This window comes from Cebidichthys violaceus, unplaced genomic scaffold, assembly GCF_023349555.1.
Source record: "Cebidichthys violaceus isolate CVI_PGR_0920_01 unplaced genomic scaffold, fCebVio1.0.p SCAF_14, whole genome shotgun sequence".
Taxonomy (NCBI): domain Eukaryota; kingdom Metazoa; phylum Chordata; class Actinopteri; order Perciformes; family Stichaeidae; genus Cebidichthys; species Cebidichthys violaceus.
In genome coordinates, this window is record NW_027176307.1 from 4524172 (window position 1) to 4550670 (window position 26499).

The 26499-nt window shown below is 40.4% G+C and overlaps 1 protein-coding gene across 1 annotated transcript; it reads left to right on the forward strand.

The window, feature by feature from the left end:
* The first annotated feature begins 9284 nt into the window (after positions 1 to 9284).
* Positions 9285 to 25076, forward strand: LOC137871010 (NACHT, LRR and PYD domains-containing protein 3-like). Its single transcript, XM_068708549.1, has 11 exons — positions 9285 to 9690; positions 11603 to 11758; positions 11907 to 12204; positions 12619 to 14416; positions 15361 to 15534; positions 15834 to 16007; positions 21331 to 21504; positions 21790 to 21963; positions 22081 to 22233; positions 22578 to 22624; positions 23359 to 25076. The coding sequence occupies exons 3-11, from the start codon at positions 11916 to 11918 to the stop codon at positions 23976 to 23978; spliced, it is 3603 nt and encodes a 1200-aa protein (XP_068564650.1). The 5' UTR covers positions 9285 to 9690; positions 11603 to 11758; positions 11907 to 11915; the 3' UTR covers positions 23979 to 25076.
* The last annotated feature ends 1423 nt before the right edge of the window (positions 25077 to 26499 follow it).

The following is a 26499-nucleotide window of genomic DNA, read 5'->3' on the forward strand; positions in this document are numbered from 1 at the left end:
GAGGCGCCAGCTCGATCCGGAGTCAGCCGGACCGCCATCAGGACACGGTGAGCCGGAGTCGGCCGGACCGCCGTCAGGACACGGGGAGCCGAAGTCGGCCGGACCGCCGTCAGGACACGGGGAGCCGGAGTGAACTGCGACCCAGCGGAGGCAGAAACGGGGAATCTCTGTGGCCCAGCGGAGGCAGAAACGGGGAATCCTGCGGAAATATGAGCACATAACACCCATTCTACACTCACTACACTGGCTCCCTGTCTCATTGACTACAAAGTCCTACTACTCACATAAATGCATGAATGGACATGCACCTCCCTACCTACAAGAACTAATTACTTCCTAAATCTCCACCCGCACCCTCAGATCTTCAATCAGCTCGCGCCTCCGGGTCCCCAACACCAAGCTCCAGACCATGGGCGATCGGGCCTTTGGCTTGGCAGCGCCACGACTATGGAACAGTCTCCCTGACCACCTAAGGGCAACACAGACACTGGACTCTTTTAAGACTGGCCTAAAAACCTTTTTATTCAGGAAGGCGTTTCTGACCTTGTGTTAAATCACTGTCAGCTATTTATTTAGTGTTTCTGTTCATTTACTGTTTTCTATTATGCTTATGTTTACTACTTTTTTATTATAGTTTGTTTTAACTACGTTTTAACTATGGTTTTACTATGTACTGACTCTGTGGCACTGAGATTCCCTGAATGAAAAGTGTGTTACAAATAAAATGCATTATTATCATAATTATTAACTTAAAACAAATACAAGTCTCACATATGAGAAATCTGACAATATTTCTAAAGAAACATCAATATTTTATAAATTTTTACTGAGAAGTCTTCCTGTAAAATACATACTGTAATTACATTACATTACAGTCATTTAGCAGAGCTTTTATCCAAAGCGACTTACAATTCAGTTTCTAACATTCTACACCGTAGGCACAACTACAGGAGAAATTTTGGGGTTAAGTATCTTGCTTGGTTTGTTGGTTTCCTTTAGCTGGACAAAAAAAAAGTATGCTTTTAAAGTATATATTCACGATGATTACTTTAATCAGGTAACATTTGTTAGATGTTGTGTTTATCCAACGTTACTTTGAGGCGGCATGTAGCCTTTAAGAGAGCCTACAAACAAAGGAACGTTAGCTTTGATCTTTTCTTGGGATTCATGTCATCTTAAATATAGGTCAGCAACCAACCAATCTGGAGGAATAAGGAGGAAGCAAACTTGGCTGACATTGGTGATCTGACATTAGGCTAACTGCTTTTGATTTAGATACTTAAAGCTATCGTTTGGCTAACATTAGCTATCTTAAAATGACTGTATATGATGTAATGTGTCCATGAAGACTGATTTAATGTGACCTACAGAGTAAATGTTAACTTAGATATATATATATATATATATATATATATATATATATATATAAACCAGGTTCCAGGCTTGCTCAACTGTTATTGGAGCACAGAGCGAAAAGGGGCGGTACTTAGGAAGAGTCAATTCTATTGTCACTTTTAAGGTTTGTGATGTTGTTGTATTGGATTTGGTTGTACAGTACTACATCTAATATTCTGCCCTATGCACCTCCACAAAGCACCACCTCAAATGCACCACAGAATTACGTCACCAATGCTGAGATTGAATTTATACTATAATAATATATAATTCAGACCATTTAATTTATATTTACTGTTTTGGTGCAGAACAACGTGAGGGTGGTGTAAGGGTGGTGTAAGGTCCAATCTCTTATCTCTCATAGCTACAAAGATTTATATGTATCCTGTAAACTACGTATTGATATTATTGATCATATTAGTTAACGTAATATTACCTGATCTACATAAAGCAAAGCACACTAATGTGAAACATGGTTATCATCTTTAAATCTTGCAAAGAAAGGCTGGAAATATACACTGTTAAGGCTGTACAGTCCTGATTCAATGATCGACAGAGCAACATTAATACTGCCTCTGTTCACATTCAAACACTCACTGACAGAAACATGATACGTTATCCTCTAAAGATGGAAATAATCTGCCTGAAGACAATGAGTGAGGCTGAAATTAATCAGCAGCTTCAACCAGGAAACCAACCAGAGATAATCAGTGGCGGCTGGCCAATAGAGGGCGCAAGAGCCACAAAAAATATACATATAATAAAATTATCAATAATAAATTATACAACTTGTCAATATTTGTGTTTTTGAAATATAGAATGCATCCAGTAATATGTGTAAAATATGATATCTGCGCAAAATATATGCTTTTCCTGCACATCCTCTCCGCCTGTCTGCATGTCTCAGCAGCGCTGGAAAAATTGCCCACAGGAAGCGGGTCTGTGAAGCAGTTTAGCCAATTGCTGATTAAAGATATGAAAGTATGACATACAATTTAGCCAACAGCGTCCTCAAATACATTCAGTTTAGGGCAAAATTTGTATCGCCCCAAACTGTGCGTCCTCGTCAGGACTAGCCTCTACAGGCAATGAAGAGCGCGAGCACTACTCTTCCAAGACTCGTTTGAGAGGAGAACTTTGGCGAAGAAACTGCAGGTGAAAGAGCTGATCCCAGATCAACCTGACCTCACAATCAGACAGCAGACTAGTGGGAAAGGGAAGCAGTACATGCAAAGCTTCTCTAGTAGCTGGTACACCAGAAAGGTTTGACTAGCTGGATGCAGTCACATGGATTTGCTTTCCATGCTTGCTTTTTAAAACAACGGGGACAGATCCAGCACGGACAAATACGGGAGTGAGGGATATTGTTAGAGAAATTCACTCGAAGCCGATGTAAAAGTAATAATCACAGGACATTTATTCTTGCAAGAAGGAGACAGAGTTGAAACACATACAAGTCATGTATCAAGGCTGCTCAGAGGTCTGTCTCTGAGTCTCTGATATTTATACTTCGGATAACACACAAGTGCGTTTGCACAGAATCATTTGCATAAAGCTGCGTGGCATGTCTTGAACTTGCCTCTTCCGCACAAGCAAACGTCATCTTGACGTTTAGTAAGATATACAATCGTCCCTTACAGAAGGTCACAGTGACTGCTAAATGAGGAACATCTGAGGATAACAAGTGTGCAGAGATTTCACACAGTAGTCACAGACTTCACGGAGCCTTGTATGTTAAACAATAAGAACTGATCATTCTAAAAGTTATTTTTCTCCAACATTTCCCTCCTGTTTATACAAAGTATAACTATTAGATCAAAAATAAAAATAAATGAATGAATGTCCAATCAAACTAGTAATAAATGAATGCATAAAAACAAAATATATAATCAAACACACACGTATTTTAATGTCATACGGATTATCCTAAGCGTAAAATTTTAAAGACAAAGGAATGTCTTCACAAATATGCTGTGTACTGTCGCTTCCCAGCCCCTCATCACCTTGGTTGGAAATCTGTAAGTACACAGACTCTGTTTATTCATTTCAACATCAATTCATCACTGTATTAGCCCTCTCAACATGGTATGAAAATACAATCACGATGAACCAAACATTTTGTAGACCCCTCCTGTTCTTCACCAGCAACACGTCTTGACCCCTCTACCGTATTGTTGCCCACCAAAATAGTACTGATTCAAACCCTGCAGTATTTGATTTCCCCTAGGGACCCCAATGTTATCTATGTACACAGACTGACTGAAACTGCCAGTTGGCGCTGACCTTTTATGGTCGTGATCTGTCTCTAGGAGGTTACGCAGGGAGGCGTCATCCATAGGCAATGCATAGAATGGCCTCAACACGGTGCCAACGCACACGTTCCACTCCACTGCTCAGACCGATGTCTCTTACCTCCACAGAACCATTAGGTGTCAGCCCTGGGCATCGTCCATATCCATCAGTTGTCTGTGTGATGTTTTACATAAATTTGCACCATTTCAAGGTTTGAAACAGGGTGGTATTTTGTTTTAACAGTTGGAAACAGAGTGACTCAATCGTTGCTACTAGGCGGTTTGAGGAGGAGAAAACAATTTGTAAGGCACATTTGAAACCTGTTGGATCATTTTCTGGTGTCAGGTGGAACGGAATTGTTCCCAGCGTTTAATGTTAGTGTGGTTGAATTCTGTTTTATTAATTGTCAATTTTATCTGCCTAAACTTCCCACCGTAATATTGAACTAATTATTATTAGAGTTGCTAAAAGTAAAGCAAAACATAGTTCCCCTTATCTCTCACAGCCCTGGCTGTCTACATCATTGTTTACCAGTTCCCGCGATGTTATGTCTATCACTGAGCCCTTGTGCTTCTTACAGACACCACTAACCCCCTCTGAGCGTGTTAGTATCTTCACTGGTCAGACAAGCGGCCTTAGAGACTTTCACCCCCCTGTTACTCCAGACTCACCCAAAGGGAACAGGTGCCTGCAATTAAGAGTTATCAGTGAGGTCTATTTTATGTGGACAATTGGTTGGAATTTTTTTCTTTTTACATTTTTCACATATTCTGATTTAATTGTACCATTTGTTCTTTCAATCAACCCTGCTGACTGTGGGTGATAAGATTATTAATTTAATGTTTATTCCAAATACTTCAGTCAAATGTTTTATCACCTTATTTACAAAATGTGTACTATTTTCACAATATTTCATTTCTGGTATTCCAAAACGTGGTCAAAACTTTTAGTCAGAGCTCTTGCTACTATTATAGCATCTAGTGTTTTGGTTGGAAATATCTCGATCCATTTATCAATTATTGTCAAACAATATTTCTTCCCTTCACATTGGTTTAATTCAATGAAATCCATGCAAATGTGTTGAAATTGAATATAATTGAATATTCTAGTTCTGGTAATTCACCTCTAGCTGGTCTTTGCTGCCCCTGCGGATTATGTTTCGCACATACAGTACATGCTAGAAAATGTTTTTTTAGTAGTTTGTAAAGTCATACGCTGTTACGACCCTGCTTATCATAGATACCATCCTCCCTTTTGAGCCATGGTCTCGCCCATTGGCTCAAATAGAGCCGTATATCTATATAAGGTCTTAGGTAATATTAATTTGCCCTCAGGCCATTCCCAGAACCCATTGTTGTCTATTTTGCAGTTTTGTTTTATCCAAAAAGTTTTTTCTTGCTGTGGAGCATTTGTTTGCATGTCTTTTAAGATTTCATGATCTAAATGTTGTACTTCAAAAGAAAGTTTGGTCATAAGGTTAGTTGATGTCACCATCGCTCTATTTTATTTTATTTTTACTGTTGAGAGAACACATGTACGCATGAGTATGCATAGTTACTATCTGTATAGATGGTGACGACCTTGTCCTTGTCCTAGTTTGCATGCTTCTGTTAGAGCGTTTAGTTCAGCAGCTTGTGCTGAAGAATGTGATGGTAAAGGTTCAGATTTGAACACTATTATTTGTCACTACTGCATATCCTGTTACATTTGTACCATCCAAATTCTTTTACATGAATCATCAACAAACATAGTCATATCTGCATTTTCAAATGGAGTGTCTGTTAAATCAATAATACTCGACTCTCAGTTTCAGCAACACAGTCATACATGAAAGGTGTCTTGCAGGTGACATATAAGTTATTTTGTTTTGCAGAATTAGAACTGCAACTGCATGTGGTACTTTAAGTGTTAAAGGTAAATACCATTAAAGCTCCATCTGCTTCAGGTGTCCTGCACAATATGTCATGTGCTGCCATAGATTTATCATCAGTCAATTTTGATAAAGGTTCAGTTAATTCAGCGTAATTAGGAACCCAATTTTTTACAGAAATTAGTCATTCCTTTAAATGACATCATATGTCTTTTTGTTTGAGGTTGGTGCTTTGAGAATGGCTTCTTTTCTTTTGTCATCTAGTGATTGGCCATCCTTAGATAAAACATAACCCAAATATTTTACTTTTTCCTTCCAGAGCTGGAATTTGTTTTTGCTTACTTTATGACCTTGTTCACAGAGGAACTTTAGCAACGCAAGAGTATCCTCTTTGCATTGTTGTTGTGTCTTAGAGCATATCAAAATGTCATCAACATAAAGTAAGATTTGACTTCCCCCAGTTGGCTCGAATTTAGCTCTGTTAGCTGCCATCATTTGAGAAAAGATGGTAGGATTTTCACAATACCCTTCTATTATAAGTGTACTTTTCCCCTTTGAATTGAAAAGCAAACCAGAATTGACAATTTTTATGCACTAGTATTGAGAAAAATGCATTAGCTAAATGTATCACAGTCATGAAGAGTTTTCTCTCTTCTGGCTGCAGTGATCACGCCACTCCTGTTAATCTTATCCTAGCCGCTGTTCTGTTAAAGAATGTCTCTGCATATTCTTATCTGGCCCTGGAGTGTCTGTAGTACATGGCACAATGCATGTCTTCAATTTATTGTTTTTGTACAGTCTGAGGAGCTAATTTATCAACTTTTTCTTTAACTCCTGTGTAATTTTTGTACAGATTAAAACTGTAGTAATAATTTGGTGAGATACAACAGTCAATCGTTTATTCAAACCACTTTCATTCTCTTTCTAACAGGTTAACTGGATAGTTTTTCGTTGATCGCACAAATTTCTGTTTTGTCTGTCAGCCCGTTTTTGGATCTTATGATCGTTTCATTAATTGTTGTTTTTTTTCTTCTGAGGTTAAGATAACAGATTTGCATGCTCCGGAATCACACAAAAATACCACTTCACACCCTTCTATCATCAAATCACAAATGTTTTTTTTCTTCCTGCATCAAACACAATTTTTATTTGATCTAATTCTAATATTTCTATCTTTATTGTTCACTTTTAGTCTGTGTCTGTGTATCAGTGTGTGTGCGTGCTTTTACATGACCTGATCTGTCTGATGAATGACGTCCCCCTCCTCCGATGTCCCACTCCTCGCTCCTTTTTTCCTGCCACAGACATCCACTCCGCCTGTCGAATCCTCCTGCCTCTCCTCCTCTCTCTCTTTATCCTCTGCTCCGTCCGCGGAAGCCTCCACGTCTTTGATTATCTCGGAAATACACATTAGAACAAACAGGTTCAGATATTTCATCAAATCATCATATTCAAATAGCATAATTTTGTTTCCCTTTTTTACTTTTGATGGTTACGCTGCAACACTGTTGCTGCATATTGAACATATATAATACTGGTGGGTGTTGCTCACCGTATTCTGTGCCTGATCTGGTGGATGCTGGCTTGTAGAGCGGTCCGCCAAAAGTCTCGCATGACCCTTGTCAGTCCCGTCACAAGCTCAGTTGCTGTTGTTTCTGCGTTTTGTCTGAGCACCTCCAGGACAGTGCAGGAGGGAGAGAGTGGAGAGAGGTTTCCGGAGGATCAGGCTGCTGGGCCCGTGAAGTTTGAATCTCCACGGGCTGGAATGTCTGGAGGGGAGACAGAGGGTGGGCGGACATACAGAGGAGGCCGCCTTCCTCACACTATTCACACAAATCAGGAGAATTAGTCACATTATTTTCACAGTTTTTGTCATTGTCCTGTAGTCGTTTCAGTCTATTTTTCTCTACTCCCTTTTTGAGCTCTTGCACCTCCTTTAACCACATTTTTGCTTCGGTTAAACCTTCTTTTCTTTCCCTGCATTTCCCTTTCACTGTTTTTCTATCTTGTCAATCAACAGTTGACATCCCGTGTTCGTAAATTTTTTCATCTTCATGTACTTTATTTCTCCCTTTAAAGTCTCATCTTTATTGCTTTTGCTCGTTTTTGAACCCATCTTTTACTTAGTTTTATTATTTACTATTTTGATCTAAAAAGAAGATGAAGCTCTTTTTGTTATTAGTACAAATAGTTACCGATAGTTTGCAAAATAAAATCTCTTCTTTTGTTCACTAATTGAGTTTAGGCTTCCCAGAAACCAAGGCTTACGAAACCTAATAAACTTTTAAATTCCCAGAATTTCAGGTGTTTATCAAACCCATTGATAGCTTTTTAGATTGTTAGTCTCAGGTGTACATCACTCCCATTTGATAGCTTTTTGATCATAGGTGTACATCACTCCTATTGATAGCTTTTTGGATTGTTAATCCCAGGTGTTCATCACGCCCCTTGATAGTTTTTTGGATTTTCAATCCCAGGTGTACATCACTCCCAATTTAGCTTTTTAGATTTAATTTTGTAAATCTTAAAGATCCAATTATTCAATTCAATAGCTCAAACTACTTCTTTTAAGATTGTAAGTCTTAAGAATGCTATTTTTTTTACCTGTAATGATTCTTCTACTGGCTCGGTTCACAAAAAGGATCTCGTCACTCCGTCTCCTCTACAGCAGAATTCTTGTGTGAGAATAGGGCGGAGGTCTTTGTCAGGAGTCCTAAACTCCCCTGTGCACAGTTTCAGGTTCAGAAGCTGAAGAGAAGTGGAGGTATTGAGATCCGGCTCGAAGGACCAAGTTATGTTAGAGAAATTCACTCGAAGCCGATGTAAAAGTAATAATCACAGAACATTTATTCTTGCAAGAAGGAGACAGAGTTGAAATACATACAAGTCATGTATCAAGGCTGCTCAGAGGTCTGTCTCTGAGTCTTGGTGTTTCCGCCATGATCATTCTAAAAGTTATTTTTCTCCAACAGATATGAAGCACCTGTCTGAGAAATGGATATACAGTTATAAATAAATACTGTTATATACTGTATATATATATACACATGGATAACTCTGTCAAGCTAGCCATATTAGGCAAAGTGAACATCTTTTCTTGTACATAGTTGTCCTCAGTCTCATTTGCTTAACTTGGTCATGGAGGCATTCAAATTTAATTGAGACTGGTAAATTAACAGTGAAAACTCATCATAGCCTAATTTAACACCATTATTCCTAATTGCACTTCATGTGTACTTCTCCTGATCTTTACCTCCCTATTGGTTTCCCCATCAAACAAGGTCTCAATAAATAAACATGTTTGATTATATTATATATATATATATATATATATATATAAATATAAATATATATATATATATAAATATATATATATATGTATGTGAGTGTGTGTTTTATATTATACTGAATACTGATATAATAATATATATATCATATAATAATATATATTATTATATGATATATATATATTATTATATTATACTGAATTGCCTGTGAGGGTGACAAAAATAAGATGTCCTGACGTGTTTGTCAAAGTGTTATTTACTGCTTTTCTTCGTGTTGGAATAAATGTTAAATATTTACCTGCAAAGTGGTAATGCGTGTTTGATACCTTAATTTATTTGCATTAAATCATACTGGGATATTTGCTAAAATTAATTGGATGTGGCACAGCCCTACCTAGAACATTTTCTACCAGCCGCCACTGGAGAGAATAAACATGTAACTCTCAGCAGGAGGTTTTTAAAGGTGTGGATCTTCCGATACAGTTTGAACTCTCAGTATTTCTCAATAAATATAATAACATTTGACAACAGAGCAGCTGGTCTTTGGAATGATGAACCTTGAGCACTTTAAGTTAAACATTAACAGTATGAATTCTTATCCGTTTGACCATAAAGCTCTGATGATGCAGTTTTATTGTCCTCATTTTATTTTCCAACAGTTTGAAATTGCTGATAAACGATCATTTCTGACCAACAACGAGACTCAATGGACTTCAACACCAATGATTTACAGTGTATGGTGATATAGTTTGATTTGGTGGACAAAAGCTTTGCTGTTTGAGGGAGCTCTCAATGAATCCAAGCAGCAGATTCTGCAGAGAGAACCATCACATCCTCATAACAACGGTTCGTATGATATCTTACTAAAAGTTACTCCTCATTTTTCATGTGTTTTCCTACTAAACTCCTGCAACAGGTGTCAATTTCCACTTGTTAAATGAATACAGTCTTTTAAAAATGAACTTCCGTCTTAACTGGAAACTACTCAGGTTTAGACAACAAAACTACTTAGTTATGTTTCGGAAAAGATCGTTGTTTGGGTAAACATTACTACACTGCTCTTACTGAAGTACGGAAGTTATGTGACAAATAATCCAATGTTGACTTCACAACGGTCTCCTGTTTGCTTGACTAAACCCGCCCAGTGTGGGTTTTTGCAGTCTTTATACTTCCTCATTTATGATTACGTGGATTAAAAATAAAAATAGATTTTGTTGGAAATCAGACAGAGTAAACACTATTGCAGACTCCAAGAGTGACCCTTCTCTCCGAACCTGCACTGTCTCTTCTCTGGCTGATAACTCTGTAAGTTATTGACAGTGTTAAGCAATTTCACACATCACAAGAGCTTGCTCAAAGTTCAGTTCACACAGATTAAAATAAACTAGTTAAATTTTGAACAAAAGTCGCAGTCCAAAAAAATGAACTGCTGCATTCACACTACGAGCCACACAGCATTATTAAGTGACATGAAGCAACAAACTGAAGAACGTCTGATCTAAACTTTTGTTTGTAATATGTTGTAGTTTCTCTCTGTTTTGTTCCGTCTTCCCACTGATATTTAACCATATAACTACGGCAATAAGCGATTGAGAAACACTTCAACAGCGACTCGCCAACAATGTAGCTGGCCACGCTTGGCCGTTTTGTTGCTTTTATCACTTGTAGTGTGAACACAGCATCAGAAAGAGTGCCCAGAGTATGCTCTGCCACTCCAAGTGAGGTGCTCTGAATAACTGAATGGTACAACAGCGCTCTGAATTTATGAAAGGTCCAGTTTTAGCCAGAGGCAATCAGGCAATCACGGTGTTCCACATCTTCTAAAGTGGATTGCTGCTCTTGGGCTGCTTAAGAATAGGATGCACACTCAATTATCTTGAGTACTTAAATCGAAATTAGTCTGTTTGTGTGAACTTGAACTGACCTTTATAGAACCACTGATGCTTATTCACCAAGCAGCATCTTGGTGTACCCGACCTTCTAGTAGTCTCTAGTTGGCATCCTGGAAGAGCGCACACTGGGGACTCTATAATTCTGCTGAGGGATTTCAACGCTCACGTGGGAAACAATGGATAAACCATTAAAACACCATGTTTGAGCATAGGGCGGTTCATAAGTGTACTTGGTACCAGAACACACAAGGCCAAAGATCGATGATCCACTTTGTCGTCATATTATCACATCTGCGGCCGTATGACTTGGATACTCAGGTGAAGAGAGTAGCAGAGCTGTCAACTGATCACCACCGGGTGGTGAGTTTGATCAGATGATAGGGGAGGCTGCCCGACAGACCTGGTAAACCCAAGCGTGTAGTCAGGTCTTCAACTCCCATCTCCAGAAGGTTTCTTGCATCTCTGGGAAGGTCGGGACATGGAATCAGAGTGGGCCATGTTCAAGCCCCCCATTACAGAAGCGGCTGCTTGGAGTTTGTGTCAGAATATCATCGGGGCGGCAACCTAAGATCCAGCGGTGACAGAGGCAGTCAAGCTAAAAAAGGAGGTCTTTCGTGCTTAGCTGGCCCAAGGGGCCTCAGAAACAGCAGACAGGTGCACATTGGCCAAAAAAGCTGCGGCTAGAGCGGTCACCAAAACAAAAATCCGGGTGTGGGAGCAATTTGGGGAGATTATGGAGAAGGACTTTCGGTTGGCCTCAATGTAGTTATGGCTAACCGACAACTCAGAAAGGGAAAAAAAAGGGCTTGGGTTAGGCTGTGTTCAGCATGGGGGCTGGCTCTGACATCACATTGGTTTTATTTTAGACTTGGACTCTGAAGTGATAAGGATGTAACGGTTATCTTCAGATCAAATGGACAAAGAGACTAACAGGAAGACATGAGCAGCTTCTTCTCTCCAGTGTTTCCTCCACACATGAAGGTGGAACGTGTCTGTAAACTAACCTGAAGTGAGTTCAGCAGGTGAGCAATATAAGCAATCTCATTCATACTCTCCTTCAAGTGGCTGATTGTCAGTAAATATGTACAGCATGATTATTATTCTTTCATCACATGATTTTAAAATGTTAGAATTGTAGAATCATAAAAACAATGTTTTGTATCTTGCCAGGTAGGAAAGATGGCGACATCTAAAGAGGACCTCTTTCGAACTTTGGAGGATTTAGGAGCCAAGGAGTTCAAAAAATTCAAGTGGTACCTGCAGCAGAAGGAGCTCCTAGAAGGCTTCCCACCAGTCCTAAAGTGTCGACTGGAGAATGCAGACCGGATGGACACAGTGGATCAGATGGTTAAGAACTACAGCATAAACACTATTAAAGTGACCCGAATAGTTTTAGTGAAGATTTGTAGGAACGATCTAGTGGAGAAATTATCAAAAGAACCAAATCAGAACCCATCAGAACCCAAAGGTAAGTCATGGTACGAACAAAAAGATCAAACTTACATCTCACAAAGACTTTAAACGTAAAAAAGCGAGTTGCACCTTGGCTTTCAGGAGAAGCTACCAAACACACATCCTCCACAACACAAAATTTCAGAAAAAGCAACAAAACAAATGCAGACAATCCTGTTTTTGTTGCCTCTAATGTTTAAAATGAGCACACTGGTGTGACTCTAAGATACTGCTTGGATGTTATTAATTCCCTCTGTAATTAAGTAATAAACCTTCTGGTTATTTGGAGACCACAGAATTCATGGACACATGAAGCACAACATGTCAGTTGATGTTAAATGATACTAAGTGATTTTACAATCTTTAACCTATTCAGAGCCTTAGTTAATACAGAAATGTGTACACTTTTATCTTTGTTTTATTCATGCAGAGATTCTTTCTGAGTGCCAGCGAAAACTCAAATCCAACTTTCAAAAGAAGTTCCAGAGTGTGTTTGAGGGAATTGATAAAGCAGGAAACACAATCCTTCTGAATAAGATCTACACAGAGCTCTACATCACAGAGGGAGGGACTGCAGAGGTCGATGATGAACATGAGGTCAGACAAATTGAAACAGCATCCAGGAAACCAGACAGACCAGAAACAACCATCAGACAAGAAGACATCTTTGAAGCCTCACCTGGAAGAGAGGAACCAATCAGAACAGTGATGACAAAGGGAGTGGCTGGCATTGGGAAAACAGTCTTAACACAGAAGTTCACTCTGGACTGGGCTGAAGACAAAGCCAACCAGGACATACAGTTCACATTTCCATTCACTTTCAGAGAGCTGAATGGGCTGAAAAAGAAAGAGTTCAGCTTGGTGGAACTTGTTCATCGATTCTTTAGGGAAACCAAAGAAGCAGGAATCTGCAGGTTTGAAGAGTTCCAGGTTCTGTTCATCTTTGATGGCCTGGATGAGTGTCGACTTACTCTGGACTTCCAAAACACTGAGATCCTGACTGATGTTACAGAGTCCACCTCAGTGGATGTGCTGCTGACAAACCTCATCAGAGGGGAACTGCTTCCCTCTGCTCGCCTCTGGATAACCACACGACCTGCAGCAGCCAATCAGATCCCTTCTGAGTGTATTGGCATGGTGACAGAGGTCAGAGGGTTCACTGACCCACAGAAGGATGAGTACTTCAGGAAGAGATTCAAAGATGAGGAGCAGGCCAGCAGGATCATCTCCCACATCAAGACCTCACGAAGCCTCCACATCATGTGCCACATCCCAGTCTTCTGCTGGATCACTGCTACAGTTCTGGAGAAGGTGTTAAAGACCAGAAAGGGAGGACAGATGCCCAAGACCCTGACTGAGATGTACATCCACTTCCTGGTGGTCCAGTCCAAACAGAAGAAAGTCAAGTATGATGGAGGAGCTGAGACAGATCAACACTGGAGTTCAGAGAGCAAGAAGATGACTGAGTCTCTGGGAAAACTGGCTTTTCATCAGCTGCAGAAAGGCAACCTGATCTTCTATGACTCCGACCTGACAGAGTGTGGCATCGATATCAGAGCAGCCTCAGTGTACTCAGGAGTGTTTACAGAGGTCTTTAAAGAGGAGAGTGGACTGTACCAGGACAAGGTATTCTGCTTCGTCCATCTGAGTGTTCAGGAGTTTATGGCTGCTCTTCATGTCCATCTGACCTTCATTAACTCTGGTGTCAATCTGCTGTCAGAGGAACAAACAACCTCCCGGTTGTCTAAAGTCTTTAGAGACAAATCTAAACCAAAACATCTCTACCAGAGTGCTGTGGACAAGGCCTTACGGAGTCTAAATGGACATCTGGACTTGTTCCTCCGCTTCCTCCTGGGTCTTTCACTGGAGACCAATCAGAAACTCCTACGAGATCTGCTGACACAGACAGGAAGTAGCTCACAGACCAATCATACAGTCCAGTACATCAAGAAGAAGATCAGTGAGAATGTGTCTCCAGAGAAAAGCATCAATCTGTTCCACTGTCTGAATGAACTGAATGATGGTTCTCTAGTGGAGGAGATTCAACAGTCCCTGAGTTCAGGATGTCTCTCCACAGATAAACTGTCTCCTGCTCAGTGGTCAGCTCTGGGCTTCATCTTACTGTCATCAGAAAAAGATCTGGACGTGTTTGACCTGAAGAAATACTCTGCTTCAGAGAAGGCTCTTCTGAGGCTGCTGCCAGTGGTCAAAGCCTCCATCAAAGCTCTGTAGGTGGATACACTACAGATATATAAACTAGTGCTGGGCAACGATTACAATTTTTAATCGCGATTAATCGCATGATTTTTTTGCGATTAATCGCATTGTTATGCGCAAAATTCAATAATGAATTAAAAAGTAGTGTATTGCACACTTATTTTAAAAGTACTGCTGTATGAACAAACAGCAGTATTCCCTTTATACAGTAGCAGTTAAAATAGTTATAATGATTCTGATAATAGATATTCATCCGGTGTTCACAACTTTATTTTCATGTGTGTAATGGATACAATTTGAAATATACACCTTGTATATTATTATACATAATCCAAACAAAAAACTTTAAAAACTATATGTGTGGTATTTGTTATAAATGTACGTTGGTACATAGAGGGTGATAAGAAGCTGTACATGGTGGGACTAAGGACCCAGGGGAATGTAGGTGAAGCATGGAACGTGGAGGGAGTCTGTACCTGCATGTGAAGTTATGCTATTAAAGAGTTGCAGGAGCAGTTTGTTCTCACGTGCTTAAATGTTTATTTAAAAACACGACAATATGTATGATATTGTCACATTTGATCCTGTAACGAGACCATCGCACACGCGTGTGAGACAGGAGGGACCGACGGTGACGGAGAGAACGGGGGTTCCGGACCAGGGGAGCGGCAGCAGCAGCATGAAGAAACGCCACACAAACACACGCACACACACACACACACACACACAAACAGCTGTTCACCGCTCGCTGCCTGGTTCTTGTGTTAAAAATGTCCGCTTAATAATAAAAAAACTGCGTTAACACACAATCAAATAATTGTCAGTGTTAAGTAATTAAGTAACGCAATATTAATGCGTTAACTTGCCCAGCCCTAATATTAACATAACTAAAAATGTTTCATATTTTACTTTGATTAAACATTTTTGTTTGTATTAATCCCTGTTCATCCCCTAGGCTGAGAGGCTGTCACCTCTCACAGAGAAGCTGTGAAGTTCTGTCCTCAGTCCTCAGCTCCAAGTCCTCTCGTCTGAGAGAGCTGGACCTGAGTAACAACAACCTGGAGGACTCAGGAGTGAAGCTTCTCTCTGCTGGACTGGAGAGTCAACACTGTACACTGGAAACTCTCAGGTCAGAATCAGGTTATTTACTACAAAGATGACCAAGAGTCTAAATCTTAAAACTGATCTCAATGGGCGAGACTTTTGCATTGCTATACAATGATAAGCACTTTCACCTCACAGCCAGAAGGTTCAGGGTTTGAATCTGCAGGCCCTCTTGGGCCTTACATTGTGGAGTTTTCATGTTCTCCTTGGGTGCCCTGGTTTCCCCCCACAGTCCAAAGTCACATATGTTAGGTTAGTTGGGAACAGTACATTGTGTGTAGGTGCTTTTTTTAAACTTTTGTTCATTACTGAATCCTTCTCTAGGCTGAGTGACTGTCACCTCTCAGAGAGAAGCTGTGAAGCTCTGTCCTCAGTCCTCAGCTCCCAGTACTCTAAGCTGAGAGAGCTGGTCCTCAGTAACAACAACCTGCAGAATTCAGGAGTGAAGCTGCTCTCTGTTGGACTGGAGAGGCATCGCACTACACTGGAAACTCTAAGGTCAGGATCTGGTTACTTGCTACAAAGATGACTTAAGCTTTGATTGTACTTGCGCTTGGCGCCGTAGCGTGTACGGAAGCATTTTTGCTCATGCGCTGTTCATTGCATACAAACTATATCTACTGTGAAGGATGAAAAAGACAACAAATATAACCCATAGATATGCCCATAGACTACCTGTGTAGAATCATACATAAGGCAGGAGAAGTGATGGATGGGTCCAACAAACGGCAATCTTTACTACAGGAGACCGCTGTTCATTCCCAATGTGAAACTATAAGTTTCAAACTTGCATATGTACTTCAGTGTAGGCACTTCCCTAATTATTTTAACCCAAATGACAATCTTTTTCTTTAACCTAACTAAGAACTTTTGTTGCCCAAACCGCCCCTAGGGACCGCTTGGACATACGGACTACAAATGAACTAAGTGTAAGGCGCAGAACAACCCTTTTTCAGGCCCCCCTAGCGGACCTTTGGCGCGCCGCTAAAAATTGGGAGGGCGCGGGTTCAGACAACATCTGGCCCTAGTCTAACATGGGCAAACGCTGCTCTGTTCGGACCCACGGTTGCCCGGTTACAAAATTTCAAAGTTTCGGAACAGATTGTCCAATCGGCAGTTTACCAACTTTGTCCACAAGGGGGCAAGTGAGCTGGGACTCTCGGGAACAGAAGTGCCATTCGGGGGCGGACTCGCAGGGCCAATTCGGAATCCAAGAAAAGATGTATCCAAATTGTCATAATTTCACCAAGGACAAATGGGCACACTTGTGCCATTTGGTGGGGCGAAATGGGCATAATTGGGACTTTTGGGGGGCCAAATGGGAGAAAAAGGGCCTTTTTGGGGGGAAATGGGACGAATTGGGCAAATTCAGGGGCGGCCGTGCGGGATGCCGGATCGATATATTAAACTGCGATATCTCCTCAAACGTTTAATATCCCGCTTTGAAACGTAGATATCTCGGACCAACGCTTAATTGTACGGAATGGATGTTTTGGGAGAAATTGGGACATTTTGGGTCGGGATCGTCGGGCCACACATTTTTCCTTGTTTGGGCCTCTAAAATCTCCACAACACTGAGTGTACTGTTGCCAGATATGCTTCCACTAGAGTTTCAGCATCCTTGCCTTGAGCATTGCTAATAAAAGTTGCTAATTAATTTTAGTAACTTTTTGGTACTGTGTGCTATGATTATTTGGGGAGTAATGAGAACGAAAGGGCCATTTGCCCAATGACATTTTAGTAATTTTGGTACTGGGTGCTATGATTTGGGGAGTAATGAGAATAAAAGGGCCATTTGGGTTGGGATTATTGGACTACATGGTCAGCCCATACAAATGTAGGAGAAATGACACTGAGTTGGAGAAAAGCTGAAGTTTGACCTGAAAGATTCCACAACCCTTTGGGCTAAGAAGCTGAAAGTTAGACTGGACTATCATCTTAAAAGATAGATTCACTGGTATGAAAATGGAAAGGATTGGAGAAATGGAAATTATTTGAAAACTCAGGCAAAGTAGCATTTTAGTTGTTAGTTGTTCCCGACCCGCTGAGGACGAATGGGCACAATTAGGCCATATTGCATGGGATTATTGGCCTACATGACTGGCCTATACAAATGTAGTAGGAATGGCAGTTTTTGGAGTTATAAGAGAACTAATCCTTATAACTCAAAAACGGCCATTTCTCCTACATTTGTATAGGCTGACAACTTAGTCCAATAATCCCAACCAATATGGCCCATTTGTTCCCATTCCTCCCAAACAATATCTCCACTGTCCTTTGGGCTAGGAAGCTGGAATTTGGACTGTAATTATCTCTTTACCAATAGATTCAATGGTGTGAAGGCAAATGGGAAATTCTGTCTATAAATGTATGGCATTTTGCCTTTTTTGGCCTCTAATATCTCCAAAACCCTTTGGGTTGAGAGGCTGACATTTGGACTGTACTATCTGTACTATTCATTATGTGGGAAAAAGCTGACTCAGATAAATAAGTAGAGCCGAATAATGCAGTCAAGAAGGTAGCACATTTCCTCATGTTTGGGTACTTTTCCTCTGTGAGTAAGTTACAAAACTGTCCATGAAGCCTAGACTTCAGTTGAATGTCAGCCAGTAGTGTCAAAATCCTCCACTCCAGACAAGTTCAGGTGAAACAGCATTGTAATTCTTGAATCAACCTCAATATCTTCCCGAAATGTGCAGCACATAAATGTAGCGACTGGCTCGAGTAAAGCAAAGTCTTGAAAGCGTTTGTCAAACTCTGGCAGACACTTGTCAATCTGCTCTGTGTACCGCGCACTGTCAAGTTGCGCACACGGCTTCCGTTGCGTCTCCAGCTCTGACGCAAGGTTTTGGAAGTTCCCCAAATCATGGAGCTGCAGCTTTAGCTTCTGTAATAGAAATAAATTGGGAGGCTAACTAATTAGCTCGCCGGAGTTGTGCGGTTGATTGCGCATACATGGTGACCTGTGTGTTAGAAAAGATGTGATCTCAGACTGGCTGCCTTGTACGTCAATCAAGTGGCAAATGCCATGAGGACAACTAATTTTTTTTTTAATGCATGCGATCTACCCGCACTACCTCCGATCGACATATTGGGCACCCCTGTCCTAAAGGAACTTGAAAAACAGCCATTTCGACTACGAAAAGGCCATTTGGTTTGGGATTATTGGCCTACATGACTGGCCAATACAAATGTAGGCGAATTAGCCATTTTTGGAGTTGTAAGGGATAGTCCTAAAGTAACTCAAAACATGGCCTTTTCGACTACATTTTCATGGGCCGGACATGTAGACCAATAGTCCTAACTTGAATGGCCCTTTTGTTCCCATTCCCCCCAAACAATATCTCCACTGTCCTTTGGGCTAAGAAGCTGATATTTGGACTGTAATTCTGTATTTTCCCATAGGTTAAATGGTGAGAAAATCTAAGGAAAATTAATTTAGTAAAATGTTCCCTTTTCGGTCTAAATATCTACAAAACCCTTTAAACTGGGAGGCTTTGGGGATAGGACTATTGGCCTACATGACCGGCCCATACAAACGTAGGAGAAATGGCCATTTTTGGAGTTCCCTTATGACTATCTCTTATAAGTCCAAAAACGGACATTCCGACTACGAAAGGGCCATTGGGGTTGGGATTATTGACCTACATGGTCAGCCCATGCAAATGTTGGAAAAATGGCCATTTTTGAGTTATAACGATTAGTTCCCTTATAACTCCAAAAATGGCCGTTTCTACTACATTTTGGATGGGCCAGTCATTTAGGCCAATAGTCCTACCCCAAAACTCCCAAATGCCAGCAGGCCAGTTTTTACTATTCTTTTCTCTTAATATTTGTACTTTAAAGCAAAGTAATGATATGGAACCTTTTCATATTCAAAGAGGGGCTTGTGAACATTAAATACCTGTAACTTGGTGCTCGTTGCTGCAAGTTAAGGTCCCCAAAAACAGGCCCAAAGGGCTTAATTGGAGCCATATTCCCTTATATTTGGGATTTTTTTGAGCTATGAAAAAATTGACATATTCTCTCAAATATTGGTCCAAGAGACCCCAGATTTTCGACAGACTTGTTGTCCGGGCCCTACAATAAAATCACATGACCAAAATCCCTCTAAATATTCTAGAAAAAAAATAGCTTGTGTCAAACTCAGAGAACAGCATGCTGTCAAGATGGATAAGTCTGACACTATGTCAAGAAGTTGGTCAGATTGGAGCAACTTTTTATTCTAAATGTGTCGGAGCCCTGTTTTTTGAATATGTTGTAGCCACGCCCAAATAGGGAACATTCATGTTGGATGGCACTCTCTAGCACGTAGCATGCCTGCGCGGGAGGAGGGACAGTTGAACTACATTTGAATGGTAGTTTTTATCGGATAAATTGAATGGAAAACAATACCCCAAAAGTCTTTCTTTCAAACAATCATAACTTCTCAGGACATGGTTGAAAATGCTTGGAAATGGCATGAAACATTTAATTTGAGGACTTGAATGGGCACCTTTTTCAGCAAGTCTGCAGACCCTCTGGAAAGCTATCTTCTTCTAACATGACTTGAAACTACTTGAACCTTGAAGAGCGTCCCCTTGTGTCCACCATATGTCAATTTAATGTGTTTTTATATTACCCAAGTACTGAATCTGGATTAACCTTTCAAAAAAGGCCCGTTCCCTAATATCCTCAAAACGGACGTTTTGAGTAAATTTGTATGGGCCGGTCATGTAGGAAAATAGTCTCCCCTCCTTCAAATGGCCATAGCTTGTCAGAACATGGCTGAAACGGCTAGTAAATGGCATGAAATTACTTGAATAAGCCCATTAAGCAGCAAGTCTGCACACCCTTGTGAAAGCGATCTTTCTCCAGGAACTTGCTATTGAGCTACAACCAAGTGATTCATAAAGACTGTCGTCTGTTGACCACTATTTTTGATGGAAAATCAATTACATGGGAAATCAGATCTAAAAAGCAGTGGCACATTTGGGAGAGTTGACCCCGTTCCATTTTTAATTTGGCCTTTTTGGAAGCATTTGGTACATCAACTGACATGTCCACGGTCGAACTAGGCACCGTACGGTGATAACTGACACATTTCCACGTTTTCCAATGAAAGTTATAGCCAGAATGCATAACCCACCCATTTTCTAGATTTCCAATGAAAGTCGTACTTAAAAACCACAATAGCACCCATTCGGCACTTAATCCAACCTTTTCTTAGGTTTCCCATGAAAGTCGTACTTAAAAACCACAATAGCACCCATTCGGCCTTTCGGCATGTAAAATTAGTCAATACCGCCCTCTATAGGGGTGACCGTGGCTAAGTGGAGAGCAGGGCCGCCTTTCAATCAGAGGGTCTGTGCCTACGGTGTATAGATACTGAATTGTAAGTCGCTTTGGATAAAAGCGTCTGCTAAATGACTGTAATATAATGTAATGTAATGTATAGGATTTGGTAATTGTATACATATTTTGCCCCAAAGTCCTTATTTGGGCGCATCGGAACAATAGGATGTCTTCCATCCGGCCACATCATTTCCATCGTGTCCAAATTCTGACGTTCCCTAGCCTAACTAATTTGTTTCCTGTGAAGAAGGATGTTTATTTTGAAAAGAATGTATGCATGTAACGAGTGGAAATTGACCAGTGTTAGTGGTTTATGAAGGAAAAAAAAGGAGTAACTTTCCTCCCACAGTCCAAAGACAGGTCAAGTTAGTTGGAGATGGTACAATGCAGGTAGGTGTGAATGTGAATGTGTCTGTGCCTTTATGCCAAACCTGAGATTAACTAGTGGAACAGCATTCATTTTTTTAAACTATTGATTCTTTTTCAGGCTGACTGGGTGTAACCTCTCAGAGAGAAGCTGTGGAGCTCTGTCCTCAGTTCTCAGCTCCGAGTTCTCTAGTCTGAGAGAGCTGGACCTGAGTAACAATGACCTGCAGGATTCAGGAGTGAAGCTTCTCTCTGCTGGACTGCAGAGTCCACACTGTACACTGAAAACTCTCAGGTCCGGCTTAAGCTATCTGTAAATTCAGAGTGTAGCACTGGTTTGTCAGAGTCAATTTGCAAGAGTAATGCTCAATTTAAAATTAAATCTTTTTTAATTCACCTCTATTTTGAACCAAAGATAAGCAGCAAATAGTTGTGCTCAGCTTAAATTACTTTAGGTTTATTAGCATTTTTGCACTGGGCATTATATGGGTTAACTGTTTGTCTTGGGCCTCGCAATCAAAGACATGTATCATATTAAATAATAAAATCAATTGTTTCTAATATTTAAATTTTTTTAAAGGCTCGGTGTATGTGAATTGTCATGGCGAAGCTGTAAAGATCTGTCCTCAGTTCTCAGCTCCCAGTCCTCTAGTCTGAGAAAGCTGGACGTGAGTAACAACAATCTGCAGGATTCAGGGGTGAAGCTGCTATCTGCAAAACTGGAGAGTCCACACTGTAGATTGGAAGCTCTCAGGTAAGGAATCAGTTTGTTAAAGAGCTTTGTATCTGAATCCTTTTCATTATATTAGTGAAGATTCCTGTCTACACGCTAACCTAAAATGTGGCTGTACCAACCTTTTCTTTATTCCAGTCTGTCAGGTTGTCTGATCACAGGTGAAGGCTGTTCTTCTCTGGCCTCAGCTCTGAGCTCCAACCCCTCCCATCTTAGAGAGCTGGACCTGAGATACAATCATCTTGGAGACGCTGGAGAGAAGTTGCTGTCTACTGGACTGGACACTCTCAGGTCCAGACCAGAAAGATCAGTATAATTGATGTATCTTTTCATCTGCTGGTGACCTAAAAATAAACTGACTACACCAACACGATCACACCACCATCTTACCTGTACATCTTTAGTTATTTGATTCAATCACCGCTCATTGAAAAGCAATTATAATAAATGTTATCTTTTGGACAGCATATCACATTATCTTATTCCTCACAGACATAAGTGAAGGAGACAAAGACACAATAAAACATTAGAAGGACTCACATTGAATACAAATTCACTCAGAGGGAAGGTTATTAAATGTTTCTGTTTACCTAACTCAAGAGAATGTGCAGGTCTGACTGTGTTTCTTCCTGCAGGGTGGACCATGGTGGACGGCAGAGGTTAAAACCTGGTCTGAGGAAATGTAAGTGTAAATTCAGTTTGATTACAGCATCACGCAAACAATTCAAGGTTTACACATTCTTTACAATTTTCCTTCAAATATGAATTAATCTTGTTACACAATGTATAAAACCAAAACCAATATCTAACTATCAAACAAGGCCTATCTATCTGTCTGTCTGTCTGTCTGTGTGTCCTTCACATATCTCGAGAACCATTCATCCGATCTACTTCACACTTGGCGGGTGTTTTTAGCTGTGCCATTGAGTGCTTTTTTGAATTTATTGCAATTTGGAATTTATTGCAATTGGATTTATTGCAATTGATATTGAACGTGTCGTTCAATATCAATAAACTTTGAATACAAAAGCACACAGCGGTTTGTGTACTTGTACTCAGCAGGCTTTATTTAATTCAATTCACTTTTGCTGCTGGATATACCAACAATACAACAACATTCTTCTCCGCTTCCCTGCAGCACATCCGGAAGTCAAGCATTCGGCGCGCTGCGAAGGGGCAAGCGTTCCGAGCGGCCACACTTAACGAGTGGTCACGCCCCCTGACAGCAGTGTAATAAGCAATATCACAAGCCAAGCAATAGGAGAGATATACCAACCTTACAACCAAACTCTTCTTCACGTCCCTGCTGCACGTCCGGGACCAGGCACGCCGTGAACAGGCACTGCTCTAGTAATAATCAATAAGTAATAAGTAAGATTATAAACTGCTGCCTTTGTTTCTTGTTCTCTCTGTCAGATGCCTGTGAACTCACACTGGACACAAACACCGTACACAAAAAGCTCAAACTGTCTGAAAACAACAGGAAGGTGACACTGATGGGAGAGAAAAAACAGTCATACCCTGATCATCCAGACAGATTTAACCGCTGCTATCAGCTGCTGTGTCGAGATGCTCTGACTGGTCGCTGTTATTGGGAGGTGGAGTGGAGAGTAGATGTTGATGTAGCTGTGAGTTACAGAGGAATCAGTAGGAAAGGAAACAGTGATGACATCAGGTTTGGAAGTAATAATCAGTCCTGGAGTCTGAACTGCTCTGATGAAAGTTACGCTGTCTTGCACAATAACAGAAAGACAGTCCTGCCTTTTTCCTCCTCCTCCTTCTCCTCTTCCTCCTCTGGTAGAGTAGCAGTGTATGTGGACTGTCCCGCTGGCACTCTGTCCTTCTACAGAGTCTCCTCTGACACACTGATCCACCTCCACACCTTCAACACCACATTCACTGAACCTCTTTATCCTGGGTTTGCACTTGGGTTTAGGGTGGAGTCATTGATGTTGTCACTGGACTCATCAGTATCTCTGTGTTCATTGGAGGAGGAAGAGTCTTCCTGTGAAGAGAAACAAGTTACACAACTTTGAAACTTGAATTTCATAATAAAATGTTTCGCTGAGAACATATTTAACTTGATTTCTGCCAAAATATCTGATCTTGCAATACCATATACACTTGTAGCAACTACAGCTTTATTAAACTTGTTAATGGAAATATTTAATCAGCACTTGGTAAAGATTAGGGAAAGATTGTGGTCTGGTTTTATATAAAAACAAAGTTAACCTTAATTAGGACTCTGGATATAAACTTCTGTCCTCCAGTATCAAGCTCAGCACTTTGTACACCACTATCCACCCTGACCTCTTCCCAACCAACCTCAGCAAGGTGATCAATGTAGCACTCAATTTGCACAATAAGCCAGAAAACTTTAATAACTCTGATTCAGTCTCCAATCCTTAGTTGTTATTTTGAAGCCTTATCAGGTTATTAAATAGAGGAAGCAGGTGCCAATCTTGAGTTTGTGGATTGTGGTTGGCGGAGCAACACTTAAGTTCATATTTGGCTTACATTTCAACTTTTAAGGTAATATTCATTTCTTTTCTATATCAGAAGATGTGTAATAATTTTACTTGCTGAGAGGCGTTTTGGGGTTTTCACATTTATAATTAGTTGAATATTTGTCAACAAAACACTCAAGTGTCATTGTCTTTCAGAAATTATTTGATTTAAACATTTTGTATTTTGAACAATTCTCAATCTTATAACCGTTTTGAGTTTTTGATAAATTGTAATTCCATATATTGCATCATTTGTCCGTTTGAGACTTGTCACGAAACAGTGAATCAAAATATAGATGTGTTAATTACATATTTTGTACAATGAAGGTTATGAGACAAAAGTCAAAGTGATTGTTTCTAAAATACATAGTAATTAGTAGTTTAGTGTGTTTTTATCAGTAAACTGGTTTAGTGACAAACTGAAAGTAGCAAACATTTATTACTGTAATTGTTATCACTGATTGAATGTAAAAGCAGAACTCACACTGGCATGATAGTGAGATCTGCTTAACTTTTCCTTATGCTCAGTCTCAAAATCAATAAAAGAATAAATACAGAATGGATTCATATTCAATAATTATCTCTTGAAAAAAAGATTACAAATTAAATAAAGAACAAATATGTGTATTGTTTGGACTCAAACGTATCATCCTCTATCACACACACACTTTGTTTAAACACAGGTGTCGTACTCGCACACAGTTTCCTTCACAAAGATACTTGCACACATACACAACACACATTGTGTTCATGTTGTTGAGTTATATTGAAATTACTTGTTTTCCGTACTTATGTTACCTTTTTTACATTTGCTTAGTTTATGTACTTATTTTAAGCCCAACCATTATATTTTTCCTAAACGTAACTCAGTGGTTTTGCTGCCCAAACCTAAACCTAAACAAAAAAGTGTTTTTGTTTGAATTTACAACGTTAACTAGATGTTTACTGCGAAGGTAGTGAAGCGTCATAGTTTGACACGCTGGGCTGGAGTGCGTTAGAAAGTTACACCAAGGGGTCTGACCAAGTGTCAGTATGTGAAGAGAGGGAATGTTGAATATTCTGTCCTTTTGGAATAGAAGGTGAACTCAACTGTAAATCTGTCTCTGTTTATTGGATTTTTCTGTCTTGATACTAAATCCCAATAGCAAAGGAATTGTTTGATCAAGTCCTGTGAGTTTAGTAGCCCTCTTGTCAGTGTATTGTTAAACCAAGTACTCCACAATCGAGTGTCTGGCAATCAAGTGGGTGATGGATCGCCTCAGGCACTACCTTCTTGGGAGGGAGTTTGACCTTCAGCTAGCCATAGAGCCCTGACCTGGATCCAAGCAATGATGGACCAGAACACCAGAGTGACCAGTTGGTACCTGGAACTTCAACCCTTATGTTCTGTATTCGGCACAAAGCAGGCAAGGAAAACATCACAGTGAACGACCTATGAATACTGCCAAACATCGTCGCTGCAGGAGAGGAGGGTGGTAATGTGACAAAGACGCCACTGATTGCAGACGGCATATGGTAAAGATGACATTCAGCAGTTTACTCATCAACGTGTCATACAGACGCATTATTCACCCGTTGTTGTGGTGAGTGTGCACACCACAATAAATCTACAATCACAATCTTACTGCTGTAATATAATATTGTGGTTAAAAACACACTACATCACTGTTTAGTTACCATCCCTTAAGATTCTTAAGCAACGTTGTTTACTGCTCCAGTAAATAGGACGGACATTAGATACGACTTGGCTACAGAAGATATTTCTAGTCCGCTCATCCCACAGAATCCTTTGGCTACGAGCCATTCATACCCATTCATACACCGCTGGTACAGCCTGAGGGAGCAATTTGGGGTTAAGTGTCTTGCCCAAGGACACATCGACATTGACTAGCAGAGCCAGGGATCTAACCGCCGATCCTCTGATTGAAGGACGACCCTGCTCTACCTTTGTAATGTATTATTGCACAGACCAAGGACTGTGGATTTTGTCCTCCATCTGTTACTTTGGAGGAATGTTACGAAGGGATCTCTTAAAGGCCAGTAGGAACGA